The sequence below is a fragment of the Emydura macquarii genome, unplaced genomic scaffold (assembly GCF_026122565.2).
Source record: "Emydura macquarii macquarii isolate MOO-44397 ecotype Brisbane River unplaced genomic scaffold, CSIRO-AGI_Emac_v2 contig_2321, whole genome shotgun sequence".
In the NCBI taxonomy this organism is placed as follows: domain Eukaryota; kingdom Metazoa; phylum Chordata; order Testudines; family Chelidae; genus Emydura; species Emydura macquarii.
The window spans coordinates 1913049-1939107 of record NW_027132458.1 but is presented as its reverse complement, the minus strand read 5'-3'; the positions used below and the strand labels follow the sequence as shown (position 1 = coordinate 1939107).

The following is a 26059-nucleotide window of genomic DNA, read 5'->3' as shown; positions in this document are numbered from 1 at the left end:
ACACACTGCAGTGCCGTGTGAAAATCAAGGAGTTGCGGTAGAGGTACCAAAAGGCAAGCAAGTCAAGCCATTGGTCTGGCACAGAGCCAAAAGACCTGCCACTTCTATAAAGGAGCTGGAAGCCATACTCGGCAGCGACACCAGCTCCACTGCCAAGAGACCCGTGGATACCTCCACGGACCCGGAGGCAGCAGACACCGGACTCAACCCCGACAAAGGAGTCATGGACGAGAAAGTTGAGTTGAAGGACAATGAAGAGGAGGGGATCATGTCATTTGTGCTTGATGTGTTTAAATGCTTGCAGGCTCTGGAATCTGTTCTCCACTTCGGTACAGATCCTCATAATAACCAATATCTATTGTTGGCTTTTAAAGTACCAAGAAGAAGCTGACAATGAAGTTTCAAAGAACTGTTGACAGAATTTACCACTAAGTTAAATTAGTGAATTTCTGCACTTTATATGTTTGGACAATGCTTAGCAAAATTTATCCAATGATCACTGTACAGATTTTGTTCATATAAAATAGGAATTTAAACACGGAGCAAGAATGCCAGGGGAGAATGAGACTATTTTCTTCTGGGCTTTAATTCCTAGTATAATTTCATAAATGTACCATTACTGGGTCACAGTTAGGTAATTTCCCTTGAGATTTGTTCCTGAATCTCTCTCTCAAAAATAAAACACATTCAAAAGAGGTCATTTTTGTTACATGGCTTTACTAGTTTTTATATACACCTCTTCTTATAGGATAATAGTTATGATTTCCTTATGTTTTAGTCCTTTTCTTATATAGAGAGAAGGATTTTAATCCACATATACCTGAATTTCAGTTTTGAATTAAGACTTAAACATATTATTTGGATTAGGAATAGAATGGCCCGCAGAAGCAGTTATGAGCTCAAGAGTAATTATATGGTTCATATCCAACCAACATCTGCAGTAACAAAAGTTGTTTACCATTATACAGCAGCTGAGTAACATATGAGAAGTGAGGTTTCGGTCTAAATGCCAATTCCTATTTAACAGGTCTCTATATTACTTCCAGAACTAAATGGTGCTCTCAGCCGAGAAGCCAGAGTTTGAACTGGCATGGAAATTAAACTGCCCTCTCACTCCCACAAGTAATTCTCAGGGTCTCAAATCAGGACTGAAGAACCTTAGAGAGGAATTTTCACTGTCTGTATGATACCTGTTCTATGAACAGAAGCCTTGAGTCTCTAGAGCAGTCAATCCTATACCTTTTATGAACAATGTGTGAACATGAATTACTTAAACGAAAATAAATGATTTGTCAGTTAGCTGAAGATCAAATTTCAGATACAATTCCAAAGTAAAAAGTGAGCCAAATACAATTCTCTGCTTTTTTCTATTTGTTCCTTCACAGCATTACCATCTTGTATTTTAACAGTGAGATGGTCTGTGGGATAATTAAATTTGTTTACCCTTTCAACATCCCATGTAAAGATTTAAAAAAACTACAGTACTAACCTCTATATCTGTCTGAAAGTTAAAAAGATCTATTCTTTGCCAGTTACTTCCATCCAGAGCCAAGACATTCCATGCCTAGAAAAAAACATATATACGTTTAATAAACGTTCTCTATCAGGTACTTATATAACCCTCCCCTCATCACTATTGTATGAGTGTCTTGAATTCACAGACGCAACACATATTCTTTCAAAGCGATTTAGGCACTGAGTCTTGTGAAAAAGTAGCTTGCTAAAAACAAATTTTGTTGAACTGAATCTTTTAAATCCTGGGATTGCGAGTTTTCAGACGGTAAGGGCCAAATTTTTCCCTCGTATATGTTGTGGCAGACGGCCGGCTTCCTTCTAGTGGGTCTTGTGCTTCATGTCTTGTAGTGGGCCAGGGAGTTGCTCGTCATCCCGTCTTCCATGGGGAAGGGGGGTAGGGACCCAGGCCCACCCGCTCCTCCGGGTCCCAGCCCAGGGGCCATATGAGTAGCAGCTGTGAGCTGCTGGCACTGTATTTGCAGCTGCAGTCTTTTCCCCCTGGGCTACTTTTCCCCCCCTCAGTCTGTTTTCCTTGTTGTTCCAAGCTGGGCTCCCTGACCCAGGCCCCTGTGCCTGGGGGAGGGTTTCAGTCTGGCCAGGGGCAGTTTCCCCCTCTCCTGGGCTCAGTACCTCTCTTGGGACTCTTCCATACTTCCGCTATACTCCGGTCTGCTCCTTGTAGCACAGCACACCTACTTCCTCCAGCTTGTGCCCTGTTTCTCTGGAGCAGTGGGCTTTTATAAGGCAGCTGGCTGGGCCTTAATTGGCCTCAGCTGCTACTGATTGCCCTCTACTGACTCTGGCTAGACTGCAGGGAATAAAGCCCTGATCATTCTGGGGCTTACATACCTCCCTTCATACCCCATCCATGGCCCCACGAAGTCACAGGACCTCCTCGTCAACCTCCTCCTAGCCCTGGCCAAACTGGCCATCTACAAGACCAGGGAGAGGAGGTTGGCCGGGGGGGTGCTCTGCGACTGTGGGGCCTACTTCCGTTCCCTTGTGTATTCACGCATCCGGGCAGAGTTCCTCTGGGCAGCGTCCACTGGCTCCCTTGACACCTTCAGGGAGGAGTGGGCACTGTCCAGGGTTCTCTGCTCAGTGTCCCCTTCTAGCTCCCTTCGTTTAAACCTGTGACCCTCACGTCCCTTCCTGTTTTTTCATTAGTTGTCCCAAGTAATCAGTTGCATTCCAGGCTCAGTGGCTCCGCCCCTTAGGCTGGGGGAGGGGCCTTTAGCAGTGGGCGGGTGGTTTGCAAATAGATATACTCTCCTGCTGCCCTCTGCCCTTGCTATATCACAATGTGCATGAACATTGACCTAAATACAAGCCACACGTATACACAGTATAATGGCAGAAAATTGTCCTCATCATTTAAAACAATTTTAGTAAGTTCATTGTTTAGTAAATTATTTTTATTAGAGCTGTATGCAAATAAGAACAATTTAAATGTGGCTGCGTCAAATCAAAGAATAAAAAGAAGGAGTTGGGAATGTTGAAATAAGTGTATTTATATAAATGTTTTCAAATGCCAAAATTCTTTATAAACTATAGACTCAGTCCTGAGTGCAGAATGCCTTTGGCAAAACGCTGATTTCTGACTCCCTCCCATCCCCGTCTTCATGGAAATGGCGGCACTCATTCCCTCTCAGAATTGGACCATATTACATTATATATCACACACAAACACACTAATTTCTTCATCACCACTGGGGTGAAATATGGCAGCTTTTAAACAAAACACATCACCAGTACACAATAATTCAGGCTAGAAAGCGAAAAAGAGTTCCTTATCCAACTGAAACCGCTGGGACACATGGTTACCAAACCAGTTCAATATGACTCAGAGGGAAGAATACCACCTACTGATTCATCAACATGATTTTCTGCAGCACCTAGGTTTTAGCTGGACTTATTGAGCAAGACTGATGCTGCTTATCTTATGAAATTACAGCCCGGGGTAGTATGGAAGAAAGGAATAAAATAGTCAGCTATGTTTTGAATTAGAAAAAAATGTTTGTGTGTCACTGAAAAAAAGTGAAGTGAAAATTTAAAAGCCTGCCTTTGGAAATACTACAGAAAGAAGTTCACTAAGGTAGCTTGGTGTATATAGGATTTGTTTTTGTATACCCTTCATGTAAGAATAAAATATATTTCATTTTAACTCAAGCAAAACAGGCTAGTTGAACATCAAAATGTATTTAGATATGCCTTTTCTACTGACTTCATGAATGCCCTTTTCTCTAGTAGTAGTAGATCTACTTAACACCTTCAGCATTTGACAAACACAATGGATACATTTCTTAAACATGTTGCATATTAACAGAGCTACATGGAATTTTAAGCATAAAATACTTCTGAAAAATAATGTTATACAGCCACAAACTTAAATAGCAAATGCCATTATGCCAAAAAAGGCCTAATTCTTTCTGCAGATACAAAGCATGTATCGTTGCACATCTCCTGCCTCCTGCCCCCCTAAGAGAAAACTCCAGACACATGATTCATTCCACATATCTCAGGGCAGGATCGGGCCCTCAGCTGCACATCCATTGTTCAAAGTTAATGGTAAGATTCCGTATGATTTCTAAAGGCCTGATCTAAGGCCCATTGTTTGCTGGTAATTAATGAAATAGTCCTTACCAATACACAAATGACCTAAGTAAAGTGAATACTGTACCTTGGAAACTTGAGCACATCGGCACAAGGTAACAATATCCAAGAAGGAAAATATTCTAGAAAGAAAAGGAACAGAATCAAATTATGCTGATGTTTTATTACTAATCCAGTCTAAGATACAGGCTCACAGTTTCATAATCATAGGAAAAAATTCAAGTTATATAAAAAGTTAAATTACATTTAACTCTACAATACTGGTACAATACTCCCAAATTCATATTGTATAGTCTGACAACATTTACATATACTGACTAAGGGACAAATCCAACCCCTTTGTCCAGGGCTGTGGAGGACCTCAATGTAACAGAACTAGTGCAGCTGAAAGGTCTGAATTTTGGCTTTCATGTAGGTATTACTAGACAATGCATTACCAAACAAGTACTACCAATAACCAATTCTAAAGCTCATTTTTAGATTAAAAAATAAACTAGTTCATAAACATTTAATGATATAACACTTTCTAAAAGTGATTATTTAAAAATACAAGCACAGATTTAGATGATGGTTTAGAGAACAAACATTTGAAAGCAGGATACATATGCTATTTTTGATCATCATCCACCTTTAAGAATCTAAACACTACCAAAGCAAAACAGTCCAGATTCTAATAGGTCACATATTGCTCACTAAGCCTGTGAAATTCAGTAATTAAAAATAATTAGATTTACTCTACAGGAAAGAATGACAGGGGAGTTCAGCATTTAACATTACTATCTAAACATGATACCATTTCTGTAAACCTGCCTATTCTAATCGTTGAGTTCTGACAGAGATTTTCACTTGAAAGATGAACACATGTTCCAAATATCAATTAAGGCAGTTCAGGGGATGTTCTCAGGGGAGGAAAGGATATTACTGTAAGCAAAAAATGCAGATTATTTTCCAAAACTATTCTCTACTACAATCACCCGCAAGAATCTATACTAGAGACGTCATTGTAATGAAGCTATAAATCTCACCTGGCAGTCAACGTTTTTGATCCTCAAAATTATGAAAAGCCTAAATTGCTATAAGTATCATCTTATACTAAAATTTTAACACTAATGAGTATATACAGCTGATGTGTTGGTGATGAGATGATCATTATTAAAAATGATCTAAAAATCTGACCAACATTTTCAAACTTGGAAGCCTAAATCAAGGCACCTAAATAAGTTCCCAAATTTTCAGTTTATTACCCATGGAAGTTGACAAGAGCTACAAATGTCACTTAAATGCTTAACTTCAGACACCCAGGATTTTAAAATTTTGGTCTTTCCTGATATTCCATAATCATATTTGAACACATTCTACTTTCCAATTCATAAAAATACACATGAACTAAAAAAGTCCATTTACCATTCAAACTCAAACAGAAGAATGAGCACCTTTAATTGTATTTTACAAAATAAGCATTAACAATATTTATTGTTATTGGAATATCCATTCTAAGCTCAGGGTATTTTATAAAATACCAATACCACATGAATGGAGTTGGAAGGTCTCTTAGATTTATACATGCTGAGGGCATAACAGTTTTCTGAATCAGTAAATTTGCCTTCACATCCCATTTAGTCAAAAAAAACAAGGTTACTTACCAGTAACTGTTGTTCTTCGAGATGTGTTGCTCATATCCATTCCATCATAGGTGAGTGCGCGCCCCGTGCACGAGCCTCCGGAAGCTTTTCTGCCCCTAGCAACCCCCTGCGGGTCGGCTCCTGCGCCCCCTGGAGTGCCGCGCTCATGTCACGGTATATAGGGAGCCTGCCGACCCCGTGGCCACCAGTCCCTTCTTTCTGCCGACTCCGACAGCGGGGACGGAGGGTGGGTTTGGAATGGATATGAGCAACACATCTCGAAGAACAACAGTTACTGGTAAGTAACCTTGTTTTCTCTCTTCGAGTGTTTGCTCATATGCATTCCATCATAGGTGATTATGTAGCCATACCATGGAGGCGGGTAGGAGTCACTGTTGAGTAGCCCGTCTTAGAACGGCTCTGCCTACGGCCGCGTCTTCTCTTGCCTGTTGTACAATGGCGTAATGGGAAGAGAAGGTATGGACAGATGACCAGGTTGCTGCCCTGCAAATGTCCGTCAGGGGCACCCGTTCCAGGAAGGCCGCTGACGAGGCCTGGGTTCTGGTCGAGTGTGCCGTCACTGTACTGGGAAGCGGCACCTTCGCCTGCTCGTAACAGGTGCGGATACATGCGGTAATCCATGTAGAGATGCGTTGAGAAGATACAGGTAAGCCCTTCATTCTCTCAGCAACCGCGACGAACAGTTGGGTTGTCTTTCTGAAAGGCCTTGTCCGATCAATGTAAAAGGCCAGGGCTCTTCTGACATCTAAGGAGTGCCATCTCTGCTCTGCCTCCGATCCGTGCGGTTTGGGAAAGAACACGGGGAGGAAAATGTCTTGGTTACAGTGGAACTGGGACACCACCTTGGGTAAGAAGGCTGGGTGGGGTCTCAGTCGCACTTTGTCTTTGTAGAAGACAGTATAAGGGGGCTCCGAGGTCAAGGCTCTCAACTCGGAGATCCGTCTGGCCAAAGTAATGGCTACTAGGAAGGCCACCTTCCAGGACAGGACTAGCAAAGGACATGAAGCCATGGGTTCAAATGGGTGTCCTGTTAGCATGGAGAGAACCAAGTTCAAGTCCCAGAGAGGTGCCGGGTCGCGAACCTGCGGGTATAATCTCTCTATCCCCTTCAGAAACCTACAGGACATAGGATGAGAGAAGATAGATCTCCCTTCCATCGGCCGGTGGAAGGCCGAGATGGCCGCCAGGTGTACCCTCAGGGAAGCCAGTGCGAGGCCCTGCATTTTTAGGTGAAGGAGGTATTCTAGGATTGCCTGTATGGGCGATGAACTAGGTAAGATCCCCCGGGACTCTGCCCAAACGGTAAAGCGCTTCCACTTAGCCTTATACAGCACCTGAGTGGAAGGTTTCCTGCTCCCTAAGAGGACCTGCTGAACTTGTGCTGAGCAGGCTCTCTCCCCTTCAGTTAACCACAGAGCCTCCATGCCGTCAAGTGGAGGGAATCCAGGTCCGGGTGAAGAAGGCGGCCCCGGTCCTGGGAGAGGAGGTCGTAGCGGCTCGGAAGCGGTATCGGTTCGGCAATGGACATGTCCAGCAGCATAGTGAACCAGTGCTGCCGGGGCCAGGCTGGTGCAATGAGAATAACGTTCGCCTTGTCCCTCTTGATTTTCAGGAGCACTCTGGGGAGTAAGGGGACGGGGGGAAACGCGTACATCAGGGGCCCCGTCCAGTCTATTAGAAAGGCATCCGAGAGGGAGCCCTGCTCTCGTCCCCGGAGTGAGCAGAACCTCTGGCACTTCTTGTTCCACGCAGAGGCGAACAGGTCCAGATGGGGAGTGCCCCACTTGTGGAAGAGAAAAGACACCACGTCCTTGTGGAGTGACCAGTCGTGGCGGGGTAAGAATGACCTGCTGAGGCGGTCCGCCTCGTCGTTCCTGACCCCGGGGAGGTGAGAGGCAGAGAGGTGAAAATCGTGCCTCACCGAAAGGTCCCATAACTGAATGGCTTCCTGGCACAGAGTGGAGGAGCGTGCCCCCCCTTGCCTGTTTATGTAAAACATGGCCGCTGTATTGTCCGTGAGGACATGTACTGCTCTGCCCATTAGAAACCTGAGAAAGACCTTGCAGGCGAGACGAACTGCACGTAGCTCCCTGACATTGATGTGAAGCTGAAGTTCTTGTGGCGACCATAGACCTTGTGTGCTGAGGTCGCTGCTCATGTGGGCTCCCCAACCCACATCGGAAGCGTCCATTATCAGAGTCACCGATGGGGTTAAGTCTGTAAAGGGAACCCCCCGAAGAACCTCGCTCGGGTCTGTCCACCAGTTGAGGGATGTTAGGACCTGGGGTGGGATGGTGACCACCCTGGAAAGCGAATGTCTGGATGGGGTGTACACCGAGGTTAGCCAACCCTGAAGAGGCCTGAGTTTGAGGCGAGCTAGTCTCACCACATATGTGCATGCCGCCATGTGACCCAACAGCTGAAGGCAGCGCCTGGCTGTCGTCGTGGGAATTCTGAATAGTTCCTGAATGATGGCGGTCATGGTCTGGAATCTGGCCAGGGGGAGGAAAGCCCTGGCTTGGACTGCATCTAGGGTGGCCCCTATGAAGTCTATCCGCTGTACTGGGGTAAGAGTGGACTTCTGCTCGTTGATGAGCAGGCCCAGCCTGGTACAGGTTGTGCAGGTCAGGGCTAGACTGTTCCGTACGTGAACCCTGGATCTTCCCCGTATTAACCAATCGTCGAGATAGGGGAAGATCTGGACGCCTCTGCGGCGGAGGTGGGCAGCTACCACCGCCATGCACTTCGTGAAGACCCTGGGTGCTGAGGAGAGGCCAAACGGTAGGGCCGAAAATTGGTAGTGGACACCTGCTACCATAAAGCGAAGAAAGCGTCTGTGCCCAGGGAGGATAGAAATATGGAAGTAAGCGTCCTGTAAATCGAGGGCAGCATACCAATCCCCTGGATCTAGAGCGGGAATGATGGAGGCTAGGGAGAGCATCCGGAACTTGAGGCGTCTGATAAATCTGTTCAGACGACGAAGGTCCAGAATAGGTCTGAGGCCTCCCTTTGCCTTGGGGATAAGGAAATAACGGGAATAGAACCCCCTGCCCCTCTCCGAAGGAGGAACTTCCTCTACCGCCACAAGACGGAGAAGAGAGTGAACCTCCTGGACGAGGAGTAGCTCGTGAGATGGGTCCCTGAAGAGGGACGGGGTAGGGGGAGAGTCCGGTGGGAATGCCGAGAGTTGGAGAGCATAGCCTCGTGTCACTACGCTGAGCACCCAGCGGTCCGAGGTTATTCCCTGCCACTCTCGGAGGAAGGGATGCAGTCTGTTCATAAAGGGGAGAGTGGAAGCCAGTGGGATGGCGATGGTAAAGGAGCGTCCCATCAAAAGGACCGCTTGTTGTTGTTCTGCTGTTGGCCTTGCTGGGAACCCCCTGCAGGGCCTTGGCGGTCGCGACGGTTCGACTGCCTAAAGGGGGCACGGCCTCGCCTAGATGGTGTGGGTCGAGGAGGTAATCTAAAGGCAGGCTGTTGTCGCTGCTGCTGCCGTTGGGGTCGTGGTCTGCCCTGGCGCCTTGTGGCCTGTGGCACGTAGAGGCCTAAGGATTTAAGGGTGGCCCGAGAATCCTTGAGGGCGTGCAGTTTGCTGTCCGTCCTGTCTGAGAACAGGCCCACGCCGTCAAAAGGCAGGTCCTGGATGGCCTGTTGCACCTCCAAGGACAGGCCAGAGGACTGTAGCCACGCCGACCGGCGCATCACTATGCCCGATGCCATGGCCCTTCCCGCCGCGTCTGAGGCGTCGCTCGAGGACTGCAGGGCCGCTCCCGCGACCGTCGCTCCCTCCTGTAGGATTGTGTTGAAATCCTCCGCCATGTCTGATGGTAAGGCGGGGAGGAACCGTTGGAGGGAGGCCCACAGGTTAAGATTGTACCTGCCTAGGAGCGCTTGGTGATTTGCGATGCGAAGCTGTAGGGCCGCGGTAGAATAAATTTTCCTGCCGAATAAGTCCAGTTTTTTGTTTTCTTTATCTTTTGGTGTACTGGACTGGGCCCCCTGTCTGTCTCGCTGGTTGACAGCGTCTACAACCAACGACCCAGGGGGGGTGGTTGTAGAGGTATTCGAACCCCTGGGCGGGAACGTAATATTTGCGTTCCGCAGTTTTGGAAGTGGCAGACACTGACGCTGGGGTCTCCCACAGGGGCTTGACCACCTTTAACACCCTGTCGTGGACAGGGAGGGCGACGCGGGAGGGGCCTGCTGAGCTAGAGGTCCCGAAAAGAGGATCCTCCTCCTCCGAAAGCTCTTTGAGGTCTAGCTGCAAGTTGTCAGCTAGCCTCCTGAGCAGTTCCTGATGGGTCTTATAATCAGGCAGGGGTGTTCTCTGGTCCCTGGAGGTGGTGTCCGGAGGAGAGGAGGAGGAGGACTGGTGCAGGGGACCCGTAGATGGACCCTCCATAGGATCGGACCCCTCGTCCGAGGAGTCCGGTCTGTCTTGACTAGGAGGTGGGGGCGGGGGCTGGACCGCCACTGAGGGTACCGACGCCGCACCCTGGGTCTGTTGTTGAGGCCATGGTCCCCAATAGGGCCATTGCCAGGGCCCTTGCATCCATGCCGGCACCGGTCCCGGTGCCGTGGATGTTGCGGGCCCGGAAGGTGCCGGGCTACGGGACTTCAGGCGCTTCCCCTTGTCCTTGCCCCGATCCGGCAGTGATCTGCTCCTGGAGGAGCGGGAGCGGCTACGGCGGTATCTGTGACGCCGGCGAGGAGGGGAGCGGCTGAAAGTAGACGAGCGGCTCCGAGACCTTCTGGCTCTACGGTGGTCAGGCGACCTAGAGCGGTCTCTCCCTCGGCTGCGTCTTCTCCGGTGCTCCGGAGAGTCTCTCAGTGGCCTGGCGTGCGGTGCCGGGGACCGCCTCGGGCTAACTCTGGGGGCCCTCGCCGACGGTGACCGGTGGTAGGGTTCCGGGGCAGGGGGACCCCGACGGCTGCCAGCGGATGGGGAGCGGTGGCTGTCCTGGGAGCGCGCTCGGGCCCGGGCCGGAGATCGTACCCGGTGTCGAGGGCTGGAGCGGTGCCGAGAGCCCGAGCGGTACCTAGAGCCCGAGCGGCGCCGAGAGCCCGAGCGGCGCCGTGTAGCTCGGTGCGGAGAGCCCGAGCGGTGCCGAGAGCCCGAGCGGTGCCGTGCAGCTCGGTGCCGGGAGCCTGACCGGTGCCGGGAGCCTGACCGGTGCCGGTCATCGCCAGGAGAGGGCGTTCGGTGCCGGGAGCTGCGCACCGGGGAGCGAGAGCGGCGCCCGCGCAGATGTTCAGAGCGCTTCTGCTCCACCTGCGAGCCAGATCGGTGCTGAGAGCCCGGTGATCGGTGCCGAGAGGTGCGCACCGAAGTGCAAGGGTGGTCAGTCTCTCTCGGTGCCGTCGATGATCTGGTGGGCGATGGAGAGTGGCCGCTCTCGGAACCTCGGGACCGCTCTCTTTGCTGCGGTACCGAGGTGCTCAACGACCTAAGGTCGGAGCGAGGAGGGGGGAATCCCGCTTCCCCCATCCTCGACCGTCTGGGGGGAGACGATGGTTCCTGTCTCCGCTGCCCACCGGGGTAACCCAGCGCGGATCTACCCCGAGACGCCAACCCTGACTCCCTCGGCCGAGGGGGGGATGGAGGCGTCGGCATGGCCATGAGAGCCCGTGCCGCTACAAACGCCTCCGGCGTCGACGGTCCCTGCAGGAGAGGTCCCCCACCCCCCGGGGTCGGGGGAGGCTCCCTGCGAGGCGATGCCTGGGTCGGCTCTTGTTGTACCCCCTGCTGTCCCGGTAGCAGGGGGGAGTCCATAGACACAGGCTCCAGCCGCTTCTTCTTCTTCGGCACCTTGTGCGCCGGTGCCGCTGCCGGTGCCGGAGGCGCGCTATGCGCCGATGAGACGCTCGGTGCCAATGGAGATCCCGAGGGCTCGGAGACCGGACGAAGCGCCGACTCCATCAGGATCGTCCGAAGGCGGGCATCTCGCTCCTTCTGCGTCCTGGGTTTGAAGGACTTGCAGATACGACACTTGTCCTTCCTGTGGAGCTCACCCAGGCAGCGAAGACAGCGGTCGTGCGGGTCGCTGATGGGGAAAGCCTTCGAGGATTCCACGCAGGCTTTAAACCCCGAAGTGCCCGGCATGGTGCCGGGAGCCCGTAAGGGCTAACTAAGTAACTTAAACTACTACTTTTTTTTTTTTTACTATACAGGTTAAAACTATGAACTTTAACTATCTAACTATAACTATAAACTATAAACTAGAACAGGTTTAAGGAGATTGCTACTTGCGATAAAGCAAGGGGCAGCGTTCCAAAAGACCATCACGGGCGGAAAGAAGGAACTGGTGGCCACGGGGTCGGTAGGCTCCCTATATACCGCGACATGAACGCGGCACTCCAGGGGGCGCAGGAGCCGACCCGCAGGGGGTTGCTAGGGGCGGAAAAGCTTCCGGAGGCTCGTGCACGGGGCGCGCACTCATCTATGATGGAATGCATATGAGCAAACACTCGAAGAGAGAACAAAGAGATGTGACAAACCATTTTGGAGCACTTCTGTGTGAAGGAAGATGAGGAATAGTGTTTTGGCTTTAATACTAGCCTTATGCATTTTGTCATCGGTAACATATTAGACAGAGATCTGGGACATGGTGAAGGGAAAAGGAGTAGGTCTTCCCCCCCCGGCAGTTGGCCATTGCTCTAGTGGAGACAACTTTCTACAGGGAGTTGCTTTGCAATACAAAGAGAATCTCTTTAATTTAACCTTCAGTTGGGGAAGTTTTTAATTTTATCTGATGAAGTCAAGTTTTCTACCATCCTTGGAAGTCAGCCAAATTGTCCCCATGGAAACAGACAACTTAAATAACGGCAATAACAGAACATATGCATCATACCTCATCTTTTCTTTACAGGGATTAATTATTGTATGTCAGCACTTTGAAGGAGTAAAATGCTTTGCAACTGTTAAGTATTATAGCTGATAGCATGAGATACAATTGACTTCTTTAGCTATAATTGCTGAGTCATAAGTCAAAAACTACCCATTGCCATTATTTTGCTTGAAATATTAAGTGAAATGATTTCCACATTCTTCTTGCTTATTTCATTCACATCATCTTGAAAAGTCAATTATCTGCCTTCCATATCATCAGACAATCTAACAAATTTGTTTCTGCAGTTATTGATATAAATGTCTGATCCAGAGTCCATTGAAGTAAATGGAAAAGCCCTCATAAACTTCACATAGGCTTCTGATCAGGTTCCAGGCCTCTTGGAGATGGCTAATCTCTATCCTGAAGAGAGAGTCCCCCTGCCACTGTGTTTGTGAAATGAATGCCAAAATTAGGCAAGTCCATGCCATCTCCTTCCCAGCAACAGAGTCTAAATAATTCCATCCCCGAGTCCCCTGATACATGTGGCACCTTTAACATCTGATAAATGGGGACAACCCACTATCTGGTGGATTAGGAACAGGGGGCATTTGGACAGCATATACTTGTAGATACTGGTGCTATTATATCATTGATTGATGACTGCTTAATTCCTGCAATGGTCAAGTTAAAGGGAAATCACCGGCAGAGGTTAGAGGGGTTTGAAGGTTCCAGTGTAGATATGCCCCTCTCTTGTCCCCTCACTTGCACCGTTGTAAGGAAAACATGGACAGGGATTTTTGGTTTGGCATGTGCTGGAGAAGCAGCTATTTTGGGCATGAATTGTATGCTTAAGATGCACGCTGTTGTTGATTTAGCTAATTGGGTGTTGTAGATTGGATTGGGAATTCCTAGAGTTGTTGCAGCTGTGCACAGGGTGGCAGCTCTTACAGCACCAGAGCCATTCTCAGCTGCATTAGAACAGTATGGATGTTGCTAACATAGTATATGCACACCCACAAGCATGTCCAAGAATAGATTGGCCGGGTGGATGCCTGTGTTCTTATTGTAGGACCTGTACAAATACCCAAAGGAGGCTGAGGAAAGATTGTTATCCACAGTTACTGCTTTCTTGCAGCAAAGAGTGCTAGTGGAAACTAATAGCATAAACAACTCCCCCATATGGTCAGTCCATAAAGTGGATGGGAAAACCTAGTGACTTACAGTAGATTACAGGGCTTTGAATAAATGTACACCTAAGACAGCCCCTGTAGTGGCCAAGTTACGAGAAGTGATGACTGCAATAGGTATGGGAGCTAAATTGTTTTCAGTATTGGATTTATCAAATGCATGTTTTGCTATTCCTCTGCATCGTGACTGCTGGTATAAATTTGCTTTTACCTACAGGGACTGTCAATTCACATTTACCCATGCTTCACAGGGGCTTCATTGCTCTTTCATGATTTGCCACGCCCATGTTATTAAATTATGGGATAGGTGCACAGCCCTGATGAATGTTATCTCTTATGTGGATGACACTCTCATTTGGACTGTAACCCGAGAAGCTCAGCTGCTTTTGCTCGATGAAGTAATCTCCGATTGAGCAAGCAGGCTTCCAAATTAATTTGGAAAAAGCCCCATTGTGTCAGCAAAAGGTCTGATACCTGGGTTCAGTGTTAGAACAAGAAGGAATTACCCCTGACCATGAGAAAGTGGAAATAATTTGTAAACCACCAGCACCCACTGATGTCTCTGCATTGCGATCCTTTTTAGGTCTCACAGGATGGCTCCACAACCATGTGGAGAATTTTGCCTTAAAGGTACAGCCATTCTACCAGCTACTGAGGAAGGGAGTACCCTGGAAGTGGGGCTCAGAACAGGATCAGGCCCTATTAGAACTGAAGCAAGTGGTAACCTCCATCCCCGCACTAGCATATCTGGATAACACTAAATTATTCGTGTTGCAGCTAGCTCACTCCCCAAAGAGAACAGGAGCTATTTTAAGCCAGGAGGGACCCTCTGGTCAAAAGCCAGTGGCATTTGCCTCCCAAGTACTGGGAGGGCCAGAGACTACCTTTACCCCTTGTGAAAAAGAAATGTTGGTATTGGGGCATTGGCAATACCTTACTAGTTCTGCCCAGATTATTTTGCGAATGGCCCATACCCTCTTAAGTACATAGTGTCCGGGAAAAGTAAAGAAGGGCATGTGTCTAGCCCTAGATTGGTTAAATGGACCATAGCTTTGATGAATAGAAATGTGGAAATCCAAACACTTACAGCTTTCAACCACGCCCTACAGGCCCTGATAATTGAGAGTGCTGAGCGTAATTGCCTTCTCCCTCCAACAGAGCCAGCCCTTCCCAATGCAGGACCAAGAGAGGTTATAGGCAAAGGGAATTATAGAATACCACTGTACGATTTCTCTACCATGACATATGATTTTGCAGACTGCTGGATAACAGCAGATATGGAAATTAAATATATGTAAATAATTGATACTAATGGGATCTATAGATCCCGCTTTTGTTTTGTGGGTTTTTTTTGTAGATAGTTAAAACACAGATCCACAGAAGCACAAAATCAAGACATGCAATATGAAGGAGAGTTGTATGGGATGCTTGCTATTGTGGTTTTACTTTGTGTATTTGCTGTGCTATGCTGGTGTGAACAGGAAAGATGGTGCAATCTCAGACAGTTGTTGAGGGATGGTACCCCTACCCACTACCATGTGGCAGGGGGAAGATGCTTTGGAGCTTAAGATAATGACTTTCTGTAATTTTGAGGGGCAACTCACACTTAATGTCCCCAAAATACGTATCCGAGAAGAAGCCGGCCCAGATGATTTCATTTATTTACACAGAGTGAATTGGACGAGAGAGGAACAGAGGAACACACTGTTATGGTGTCAAAATCAGTCTGAAGTAATTTACAACAAAGCAGATTTTAGTTATTACCAGTTGGAGATATACTGGCACCCTGGGATATGAACAATGAAAAAGCACACCTGAGCCTACTGAACCTCAAAAAAATTATGATAAATGCTACTTCCAAAGCTTTAGGTTGCATACCAGCAGAGCTTTGGGCTCAAGGAATAGGCCAAGGTATCATCCGACAAGGACTTAGTGGAGTCCTACCTGATGAAATAAAGAAATTGATTTGGGATGATGCCACCACCCAAGAAAGGGCCTTAAGTCATTGGTGGAAGATGTTAAATTTCACAGTAGATGCCCATGTTCAAGTGATTACAGCATATGTAATGACAATATCTGATGTTCGCATCATAGACATACACAGAGTATTCCCCCTAGGCCTCAATGTAAAAACTGGAGTGTTATGGCCTACTGAACACCTGACATGGGGATTGAAAGAAGGAAATTAAATTCGATTGATTAGTTTACAAAACTGAACACGTGAAGCCAAGTTGGAATCAGAATTGGGATATATTTGTGAAGAATCAGTCACAATTTACATACCCTTGTAAAAAAGATTAATTGGATGTATGGAATTGTCAATGTTTTGTTACCCAATAATAGCATTAATTCTACTATTGTGTACACTGGACAAGGTTGTGTTTGTGTACACAAGCAATGTACCCAAGTTGCTATTAATGGAATTAAAAAAAAAAAAAAAAAGAGGTTAATCCTGCCCAAAACAAATGTTATTGCAATGTTGCTGTATTAGAATTGTGTAATGTAGTTTATTAAGCACCAAAGAATATATTTCAATTATTAGTAGCAGATATTAATGTTGTAGAGTAATTCAACCAGTGATATTGGGAATCAATACACCGCCCCTCCTATCACCAGATGTTGTTTTGACGACCCCAATTATCATGGTGAGAATGGAATGTAGTCAAAGGTGAAAACCCAAAGTAGTTAATTAGCATAGATGATAATGATTAGAGAGATAATTAGGTGAAAGCTGTTTATGAAAGGGTATAAGAAGTCACTACTTAGACAAAGGGGCGCGCTCCATCAACACCTGACTTCGTGGGAGGTCCTACCGGTCGAACCAGAGGATCCACTGACTCTCTGACGGGACCCCTGAAGAAAGCCATTCCTGTATACAGCCTTCTGCGTAACTGTTTAGCTCTCCAGGCTTAGTGAGTATGATATATTGTAGTTCATTTTAGGCTTTGTATTCAACTAGTACATCTATAGAAAACCTTACACATTAAACCTTATTGAACTGCAAATCGGGCATACCGTCTCTCACTGGTATTCACACTGATCATAAGCGTCCAGTATCAACAGATCACTTACAATGTCCACATTCCATCTTGCATCTCAAGTTAATACATATTAAATTTGTTCAAGTTTGATTTGAGTTCCTCAGACTAAGGACTTTATCTTTTATGCATTTGCAGAACACTGTGTATTTTAACACAGCTCTACAAATAGATAATAATGGGTCAGAAGTCTGAAGATTTTGGACTCTTCCTTAGCTGACAATTCCTTACTGGAAATTAGCCAGAGAGAGCAAGAAAAAGAGACTATGGAATCTGAAATGAAAAAAAATGATTGAGAAACGCACTCACTCTGACATTCTCTGGTTTTCATGCTGGGTTGTCTTTGCCAGCAATCAAATGGAGTGGGTTTTTTTGTTTGTTTTAAATGTAAAATATACCAAGTAAGACAGCTTGAAGGGCCTACAATGCACCTGTCTTTCACAACCACAGCTATGCAGAAGTTAATGAAGCCAGCATGAGGATTAATTTCCTCTTAGTACTTGGGCATAGATTAGCACAGGGGAGCTAGAAATGAAGTGCATGTGCATAGATTCTCCTTTCTCCTGGATAGCTTCATACCCCAACCAACAGGCCGAGCTGGGTGGATAATTCGTCACATGACTGAACACATCATGCTCTGTAAGATATGAGTAAGAAGCTAAGCTGAACATGGGCAAAATAGTCTCTTTCCCCGTCCCCATGAGGTCTCCACTCAACTTGGGGCCACCTGACACAAAAGTTTCTGCAACTTGTAAAAAAACAGCCCTGAATACAGTAATAATTCATTCTCTAGAAAAATAGATTTTTCTAGTGCTACTTGTGCTTTGCATGGGTGGACAACATGGCCTTAAAAATAAAAGTATTAAACATGTACACGCATACACCACCTACCCAAATTTTGGTCTAAGAGAGTCCAAACTGAACATCTTTCTGGACATAATGCAAGAACTATTTACTTTGTCTTGTTCTAAAGAAGTGGTCTGAGTTAGGACAGTACCAATTTTCTCTTTTCTTTGGCTGAGTTGTGAGTAGTCCCCCCCTTTAATTTGGATTATTTTTTAATGCATTTGAAAATCTGTATTGTTCTTACATCTAGAGTGATGGCACAAGCTATAAATCCAAATATCAAGACATAGCAAAGGTGAGATGTGACTGACTTAATCAAAACACAAATATTCATAGTATATTTCAATGATGTCTCGTAGGAGTATCTCTTCATCCTATGCTATGTCATTCAGATACTGAGCTATATTAAGAGATCTACATAAACAAAGAACTCCATGACATTTGCCACCCACAAACCTAATTACTCTGCGTATGTATTAAATCTTTTAATCCTTTCTGTGTCTTGCCTATTTGGAGTATAAGTTCTCAGGGCAGGGAGTATCCTTTTGTGTTTTTGTACAATGCCTAATATGAGATCCTAATCCTGATCTGAGGCTGTTAAGTGTTGCTAGAATACAAATAAAATATTTATTAATAATAAAATGTAAGGATTTTGTGAGAGAAAGATCAAAGAAAGATGTAGTACAGCTATTACAAATTTGATTTTTCCTTTTCTTCTTTTAACCGATTTTTCTCTGAACTATTTTGGAAGTATGCCCAGATGTATTCTATTAACAAGTGTCAGGGGAAAAGATTGTCCAGTCTTATAATTCAGTACTAATCCTAGATCAATGATGCCCAAACTTTTCCTGTTGCACCCCTGCCTTACCAGTAATTAAATCTGTCCGCGCTCACCTCCTCCATTACTACACAGTTGGCTCAGCAGTGGAGCTTGGGCTAAATGCAAACTGGGGATGGGGGAAGAGCAGGGGCTAGAGGCAGAGTTGTCCTGGAGGCAGAGAGGGAATAAGGGCAGAGCTAGGCTAGGGACGGATTGGAGTGGTGGCTGGAGTGGGGTTGGGGCCAGGTGGCCTTTCCTCCCCGCTCCCTGTGGGGGCTGGCCCAGCTCCCGCTGTGCCCCCTCAAATGTTCCTTCACACCTCCCCACTGTCCTAGATGAACCAACACAGTTGTAGAACCTGCAAACTGTAGCTAAAGTTGTCTGGACTTTGCCTTTATCAGACAGACCAAATCCAAAAACAGAGTTATTGCAGTTCTTTTTCTGTAGGGTCTCCGCTTCTATCATCATCATTTTTTATAAACACCCTAGGCCTCGTGTAGCCTGAAAGGCAGAATGTAATACCAAAGATAATTATGGTGCAGCAGTAGACTCAATTATTGCTGGTGGCAGTATGCAAATGATATAAAAAAATATGCATCTTAAAAATCCACAAAGATGCAAAATAATCTACTGGATTTATGGCTATACTGACTGAGCTAGAAGTGTTGTATGTGTGTGCACACGCACATTCATTTTAGGTCCAATATTGACTATATGCCTCTTGATCTCTTAGGAACCATAAATAACCCTTGAAACCTCGAGTTTTATTGTAATAACTGCTCCTATATACAATAGATACATATTTTTTGCTTTTCTATCCACTTTTGAAGAAATCAGATAAGAAATAACAGTATTCATATAATCTGTGGAACAGAAGAAAACCATTCTGCAACCAACAGCTGCTACTGCCAACACATACTTGTTGATGTAATTTTCCTAAGTTTCCCTGAAGAAGTGAAAATCATCTGCTAATGAGAGATCCCGGACTGAAGAATGAATAGATAAACCAGGTCCTCCTTCCTCAATATTTGTTTAGTGCTCTGTATTTTTTGCAATGTCTGGAGAAAGTTGAACATTTTTCTTTACCTCATAGTCAGAAGTAATCAACTGAAAAAAATCTTTTGGTGTTTTTTCTCTGACTATGTCTACATTGCCGGCAGCACTGCTGGCAGTGCAGGATCGATTTTGTGGGTTTGATTGAGCGACAGTAAAGACTTGCTCAATCAAACCCGGAAGTTGACTCTGTAAATCCACCCCAGCAAGTAGCATAGCGCTGCGTTGACAGTAGGGCATGTGCCATCAGCGCAGCAGAGACGCCGCAGTAACTAGACGTTAGGAAGTCGACGGGAGATATGCAAGTTATGGTATATTGCTTGCGTATCTCCCATCGACTGCCGCCGAAATCCGCAGCCAGTGTAGACCAGGCCTCTGAAAGGCTTGACATAACTTCTGGAGGGAGAGACTTGTCTTCTGGAGAAATTATCTTCCTCTTCTACTTGAGTACAAAACAATTCTGCAGGTCAAGGACATATTGAGCTTTCTCTTTCAACAACTCATAGCAAAATCTTTCATAAGTACACATCCGCTAACTAATCTTACTCCAGAATGTGGATGATGAGAGATACGGAAGTTGAAAGAGGATGGATATTTGAAAGTCAAAACTGCCATTCACCTTGTTAGGTTTAATTTCTATAACATTTACCCTGATTACATCATATTCAGTATAGATGCATCTGAAAAGGCAGACACCAGCCTTGTGTCTTACACCGAACACTCAATTTTTACTGATAGGTGAAAATAAATAGCCCTTTTGATAAGGCACTGTGGATACTGTGTAGTCTGTGCCTAGTAAGCAACTAAAGCAGCTACTGTTGCTGTGCAGCAGAAGGGCTTTATTTTTTTTAATCTATTTTTAAACTACTGATGCTACATGACCCCTTTTTAGTATATCCAAGAAGTAGGCCTGTTGATAACAAGCATGATGCAAAGACACTATCTAATAAGAATGGACATACCGGGTCAAACAAATGGTTCATCTAGCCCAGTATCCTACCTTCTAACAGTAGCCAATGCCAAAGGCTCCAGACAGAACAGGCAATCATCAAGTGATCCATCCCCTGTAGCCCACTCCTACCTTCTGGCAGCCAGAGACTAGGGACACCCAGAACATGGCGTTGCATCCCTGACCATTTTGGCTAATGGCCACTGATGGACTTATCCTCCATGAAATGATCTAATTCTCTTTTGAACCCAATTATACTTTTGGTCTTCACAACATCCCTCCTGTGCAGTGAGTTACACAGTTTGACTGTGCATTGTGTGAAGTAGTTCTTTTTGTTTGTTTTAAATCTGCTGCCAATTAATTTCATTGGGTGACCCCTAGTTTTTGTGGTATCTGAAGTAGTAACACTCCCTCCTTAACTTTTCCACCCCTCTCACGATTTTATAGACCTCTGTCATATCCCTCCTTTGTCGTCTTTTTTCCACGCTGAAAAGTCCCAGTCTTTTTAATCTCTGTTTATATGGAAACTGTTCCATACCCCTAATAATTTTTGTTGCCTTTCTCTGAACCTTTTCCAATTCTAATCTCTCTCCATTAGATAAATCTCCCCTTTCTTTTGCTGAAATGCTGAGGTGCTACGAAACCATGGGGGGGGGAGATCAGATCTAAGATTTCTAATAGTATCTCATTTTGTCTTAAACAAAATTCACCCTTTTATATGAATAATTAATATCACCTTTGTTTTATCAATTTTTTTATACTGTAAGACCAGTGTCTGACTATTTATAGTACAGATACATTATACTGTCCTAAAATAATGTTTTTGTTTACTTATAAAATTAATGTATACTGTAACAAACTTCAATTAGTATAGGAACTACAACTTTAACACCTAAAGTTCCAAAAGCTCTAACAACGTATTTGAGAAAAGTATTAATACTTCATCTGAGCAGTTCATCTTATGACCAAGTACAGAATACTGTAAATGCTGTACATATGCAATTAATGCAGTATCAATTATATACACAATGAACACCAACTAAGTGAAGCAGATCAAAGTTAAAGTGTCTATGTATTCTGAAAGGTAAGCACAAAAGGCATCATAAAAGGTTCCATGTCTACTGGCTTTTAATGGCTTATCAAATTTGTTCAGTTCACAAGTAAAACCACACTGGAATGCAACTTAAAGGCATCCAACTTCAGACAAGTCAGAAAAACTGGGAGACAAAAATTAGATATACTTGATTTCCTACTGCTCAAAGACAGTGATTTTATAAATGAACCTAAAATATATTTCAAAACTAAAAAATAGAAGCCTCCAGTGATATTGGTTGGGAAGCTCATGGGAGTGTTTCCAAGAGGGAAGCTCATTGGTTAGTACGGCCTCTGGAAAAAGAGGGATCCAAACGAACACTTTAAGGCAGAGATTAAAAAAATGCAAATTCCCATAAATGTTTTCTAAAAATATATTCATGGAACTTGTTATTATTAGAGGCCATCCATTTAAGTGTTATTTTTCAAAAAAGGCAGAAGGTGAGATCCTGTGCTGTGTCTCTAAGCAGAGCAGCCCAGAACTCACAGCCCAAGGGCAGAATAGCTGAGGTGACTTCATACCACCTTTGTGTGTTCATGATCCTGGGCTGCACGGAGGGCTGGAGAGGCCCACAGTTTAACTTCAATAACCCTGAGGGCGTATAAATTACAGTAGCCTCCCCTGGGCTTCCCTATGAGCCTGCTGTGGCTAAAAGGACAGCTATAGCAGGCCTGTAATTTCCACAACACTTCATGTTGCAACTCATCCCATTCTTTAACTTGGAAGTTAAGATTTTTGTCAAAGTTCTAGCTAGGAGGATAGAACCTATCTTACCGAGATTCGTGAACAGAGACCAGACTTGTTCTGTTCAAGGCATCAACTGGCACACAATGTAAGAGATCGGCAGGAATTATCCACTGAGCTCAGTTGAAGGTCCCTAATATGAAGAAAAGTCTTTAATCAAGTTGTTGAATTATTTAAAGGGGGCAATTCAAAGCATAAATCTGGGGGTTTATAATGCATCAGACTAAGTTATTGCACAACACTCCATAGCCAAGGTTTTAGTTAATGAAAATAACAGATTGTTTTGTACAGTGGAATTGGGCAGGGGTACCCTTTGTCACTTCTTTTTGCTATATTGACACGTAGAACTAGGGACAAGAGTGGCATTCCTGGAACATAAACTAGAGGCTCTGAGAATAAATTAACTTTACATGCTAATAATGTTTTATTGGAGACATCTGAATCTTCTATTTTGATACCTCCCTGTTAAGCAAGAAACTGTGGAGTTTAAGGTGGTTTCCGGTTTCAAGGTAAATTATTAAAGCTCCAAAGTGACCAATGAACTCAAAGATTAAGTTTAAATTTAAATGGGCAAAGTAAAACATAAAACACCTAAATATACACGTCATGTACCAGGCAGTGATCTATTTGATATCAATTTTTATAACCCTTGTAAAACAGTTTAAAAGTATTTCATCAATTGTAACTCTCTCCAGTATTTGCAGGATCACAGCAATCCAAATGCCTATAGTTAGATGCCTAGAAATCCTATCATCTAAGGTCTGTTTTCTCTTTCACTCAAATTCCCATAAAATGACTATAAGAGTTTCCCTCTATAGAAGTACAGAACTGTTGAAAAACATGCTTGCAGTTCTCTCATCTACACTGAATATGTGTTGCCATTAAAAAAGGTGATGTTTCAGTTGTGTCTTTCTTCCTCTCAAATACAAAAACCCCATATACTTCAAGAACCTATGATGCCTGTTAGAAACTGTATGGGGAAAAATACCTTTCTCCACAGCTGATGAGAAGGTTCAAAGATGGTAAACTTCTGGTTGTGTATTTAACTTCTGAAACCACTTGATCTCGATTGCTCCCTAGTTCTCTTTCAAACTCACCTAGGAAAAGAGCTCATCTACTGAAAAACTATTCCAGACTAATTTATTGTCTTCTGGTTGGGGAAAGATTATTTTTAACTCAATATTGGAAAAAGGAAAGTGCCCCCCAATATTATTTGAGTTAGAAGGGTCTGAGACACATGTAAAAACTCAGATATAAAACTAGGATTGGGTTTTTTAAAATTCTGGCTTCTTTTAGATCATGAATAAAATAATCTCTCAAACATCCATAAAGACAAATACAAATATTTCACTTTATTATAACATATATATACACACTTCTCCTGTTAAGTTAGTAAATTCTACATTTGTGTTTGATTTCTCCTGTTTTCATACCTATCTGTTAACATTTTAAAGATCTGTATTGTCTCCCCCACGCTACTCCAGCATGTTAAAAGCTTATACTGTTTTTTATTCCTGTTAGGCCTGCAGAGCCAACATAGATAAGAGAGTGAGCTGCAGCAACTGAAACTTAAAGGAAGGTTTAATTTAGCCCACAGAACCTGTATCAATGAAAAAAGAATCCAGCTTGATTCACCAAGACTAGGTAGAATTTTCAGGGCTGGCTATAATTGTTAACTGAGCGTATTTAACCAAAACAACTGAAAATAAACATGGATCCCCACAATTTCAGTTTCACGTCTCAGAATAGAAAGACAATTAAATGCAAGATTTTGAGTAAATCAAATTTTTCTTCAATACCTGATTAAACTTTTTTTTAATTTCCATATATGTCTTTTTACTCATTTTGATTTCTCTTTTAATATCAAGATTTGCTAGTATCATACATGCATATTTTTAAAAGAAGAATCCAAAAAAATGGATATGAATTGCTAAGCACTAATTGATATATTGTGCAACTGAAAATAAGCCCAATAGTTGCAACACAAATAAGTGTAGTATAAAGTTGACAGCAATTCCAGCATGAAGACAATTCATAGATTTTGAATTAGAAAATCTAGTCTCTTACGAAAAAATCAAATAGAGGGTCTAAATTAAGACAGATGATAGGGTTCAACAGCAGAGAAGAAAGTTTGCAAGAGAAATTGACCTGGAATCTTGTTCTTTATCTCATATTCCTACTTTGACTCAAGCGTGACAATCAAAAGCTCACTGACTAAACTGTAGATACTCACTCCTATTGGCAGATCAGATAATCACTCCTGTTGGCAGTCCACTTGATGAGCCCAAGTACGGTGTCCTTCAGAGCACAGATGAAGAGCACACACAGAACATGGTGCCTTTGTTTAGTGCAGTTTTTGGTTGAATTATTTTTGTTTTGTTCTTTACTAGATTTCCTCATAATAACACTACCAGTTTATTTGTGGCAAGTGGTCTGCTCTGGTTTCCAGCTGCTAGTTAAATTTTTAAGACTTTCAATTAAAAACAAACAACTTTTAAATGATGCAGGATCACGCCTTTGAAATTAATGAGTTTACCACAGACTTCAATGGGAGCAGAGCAGATTGAATCCCAAGGGAACAGGATTGATAAGTGAGGATTATGTAAGCAATAACCAATGCCTTTTGGAAACAAATCACTATGGGTATATTTATTTTTCTTTCAAAAAAGGTGAGTTAAAATGGACCATGGCTTTTTCGCAATTGATAAACTACAGTTTTTCCATAACCATTTGGCATTATTGACATAATATGTATTAAAGAGTTTATCTGAAAGATATGAACATTTGACCAACAAGAGATGATGGGATGGCAACAGATGGGAAAAAAGATATGAGCTTTTAAAAAAAAAAAAAAAAAAAAAAAAAAAAAAGCTATAAAACTTAATTAACATTTTTTATATGATGTGAATAGTCTTCATCAGGACAAGAGACAGAAAAGCAGTTCAAGTCTGAAGAGTCAAGATTTGTCATGTTATTTAAAAGCTACTTAATTTACTCTACAATGTTACACAGTAAACAGGGCCTCAATAAAACTGATTGAAAAATCTGGGAAATATTAGGGCATTTGGGTACTAAAACAAAATAAATTCTCACTGAAGCACTAGATTGAGGCAGGAATGGTTAAGAGACAAGCACATTACCATTCTTGAAGACTCTTAATATATAGATTAATAGATTAAAACCCCTCATGCTAAAAAGTAGTTCTGCCTAAATTCCATAGATAAATCATCATACTCAGAGAAGTATCCCTATGACAATGTAACTAAAGTCATAGTTCCATTTCTGCATTTTGTAAAATAATTTATGCAGTCTTTCAGCATTGTATGCAGCAAATTTCAGACGATGAATAGTTACATTTATTGTAGCAGTTTGTGATAATCTAAAGATGTTTAAGTGTTTGACATCTAGACAGTCCCATAAAGATGATTTACTTGTCAACCACTTATGCTATTTCATTTTCCTACTTCAATTGACAAATAAAACAAGACAATGTTTCATGTTCAGGTTTGAGTGGGGAACAGAGCTATGGAAATGTTGAAGTCCCATCAGAACTACTTTTAGTCTCATGAAAACACTAGTTACGTTTTAGAAAGCACACGCACGCACACAAAGACCTTACCTGGCAAACTGGTCAATAGGGCTTGTCTACACAGTTTTTATACTGATTAGCAACTATCAATTCTAAAGAGACCTAAAGTTGGTTCAATTTCCCACTGTGAGGGCAGTTA

At 43.8% G+C, this 26059-nt stretch overlaps 1 protein-coding gene across 7 annotated transcripts in view; it reads right to left on the bottom strand.

Moving 5' to 3' along the window:
• The window catches only part of FBXL2 (F-box and leucine rich repeat protein 2), a 119904-nt gene that overhangs the window by 59387 nt on the left and 34458 nt on the right, over window positions 1–26059 (bottom strand). For all 7 annotated transcript variants that reach the window (XR_010922121.1, XR_010922122.1, XR_010922118.1 and 4 more), the window contains exons 3-4: window positions 4196–4250; window positions 1490–1564 (exon numbers count right to left, since the gene is read on the bottom strand). Coding sequence is in view for 1 of the 7 variants with exons in the window: in XM_067560888.1 (XP_067416989.1) it covers window positions 1490–1564; window positions 4196–4250 (130 nt within the window). In the remaining 6 variants the exon portion in view is untranslated. The remainder of the gene's footprint in view (window positions 1–1489; window positions 1565–4195; window positions 4251–26059) is intronic.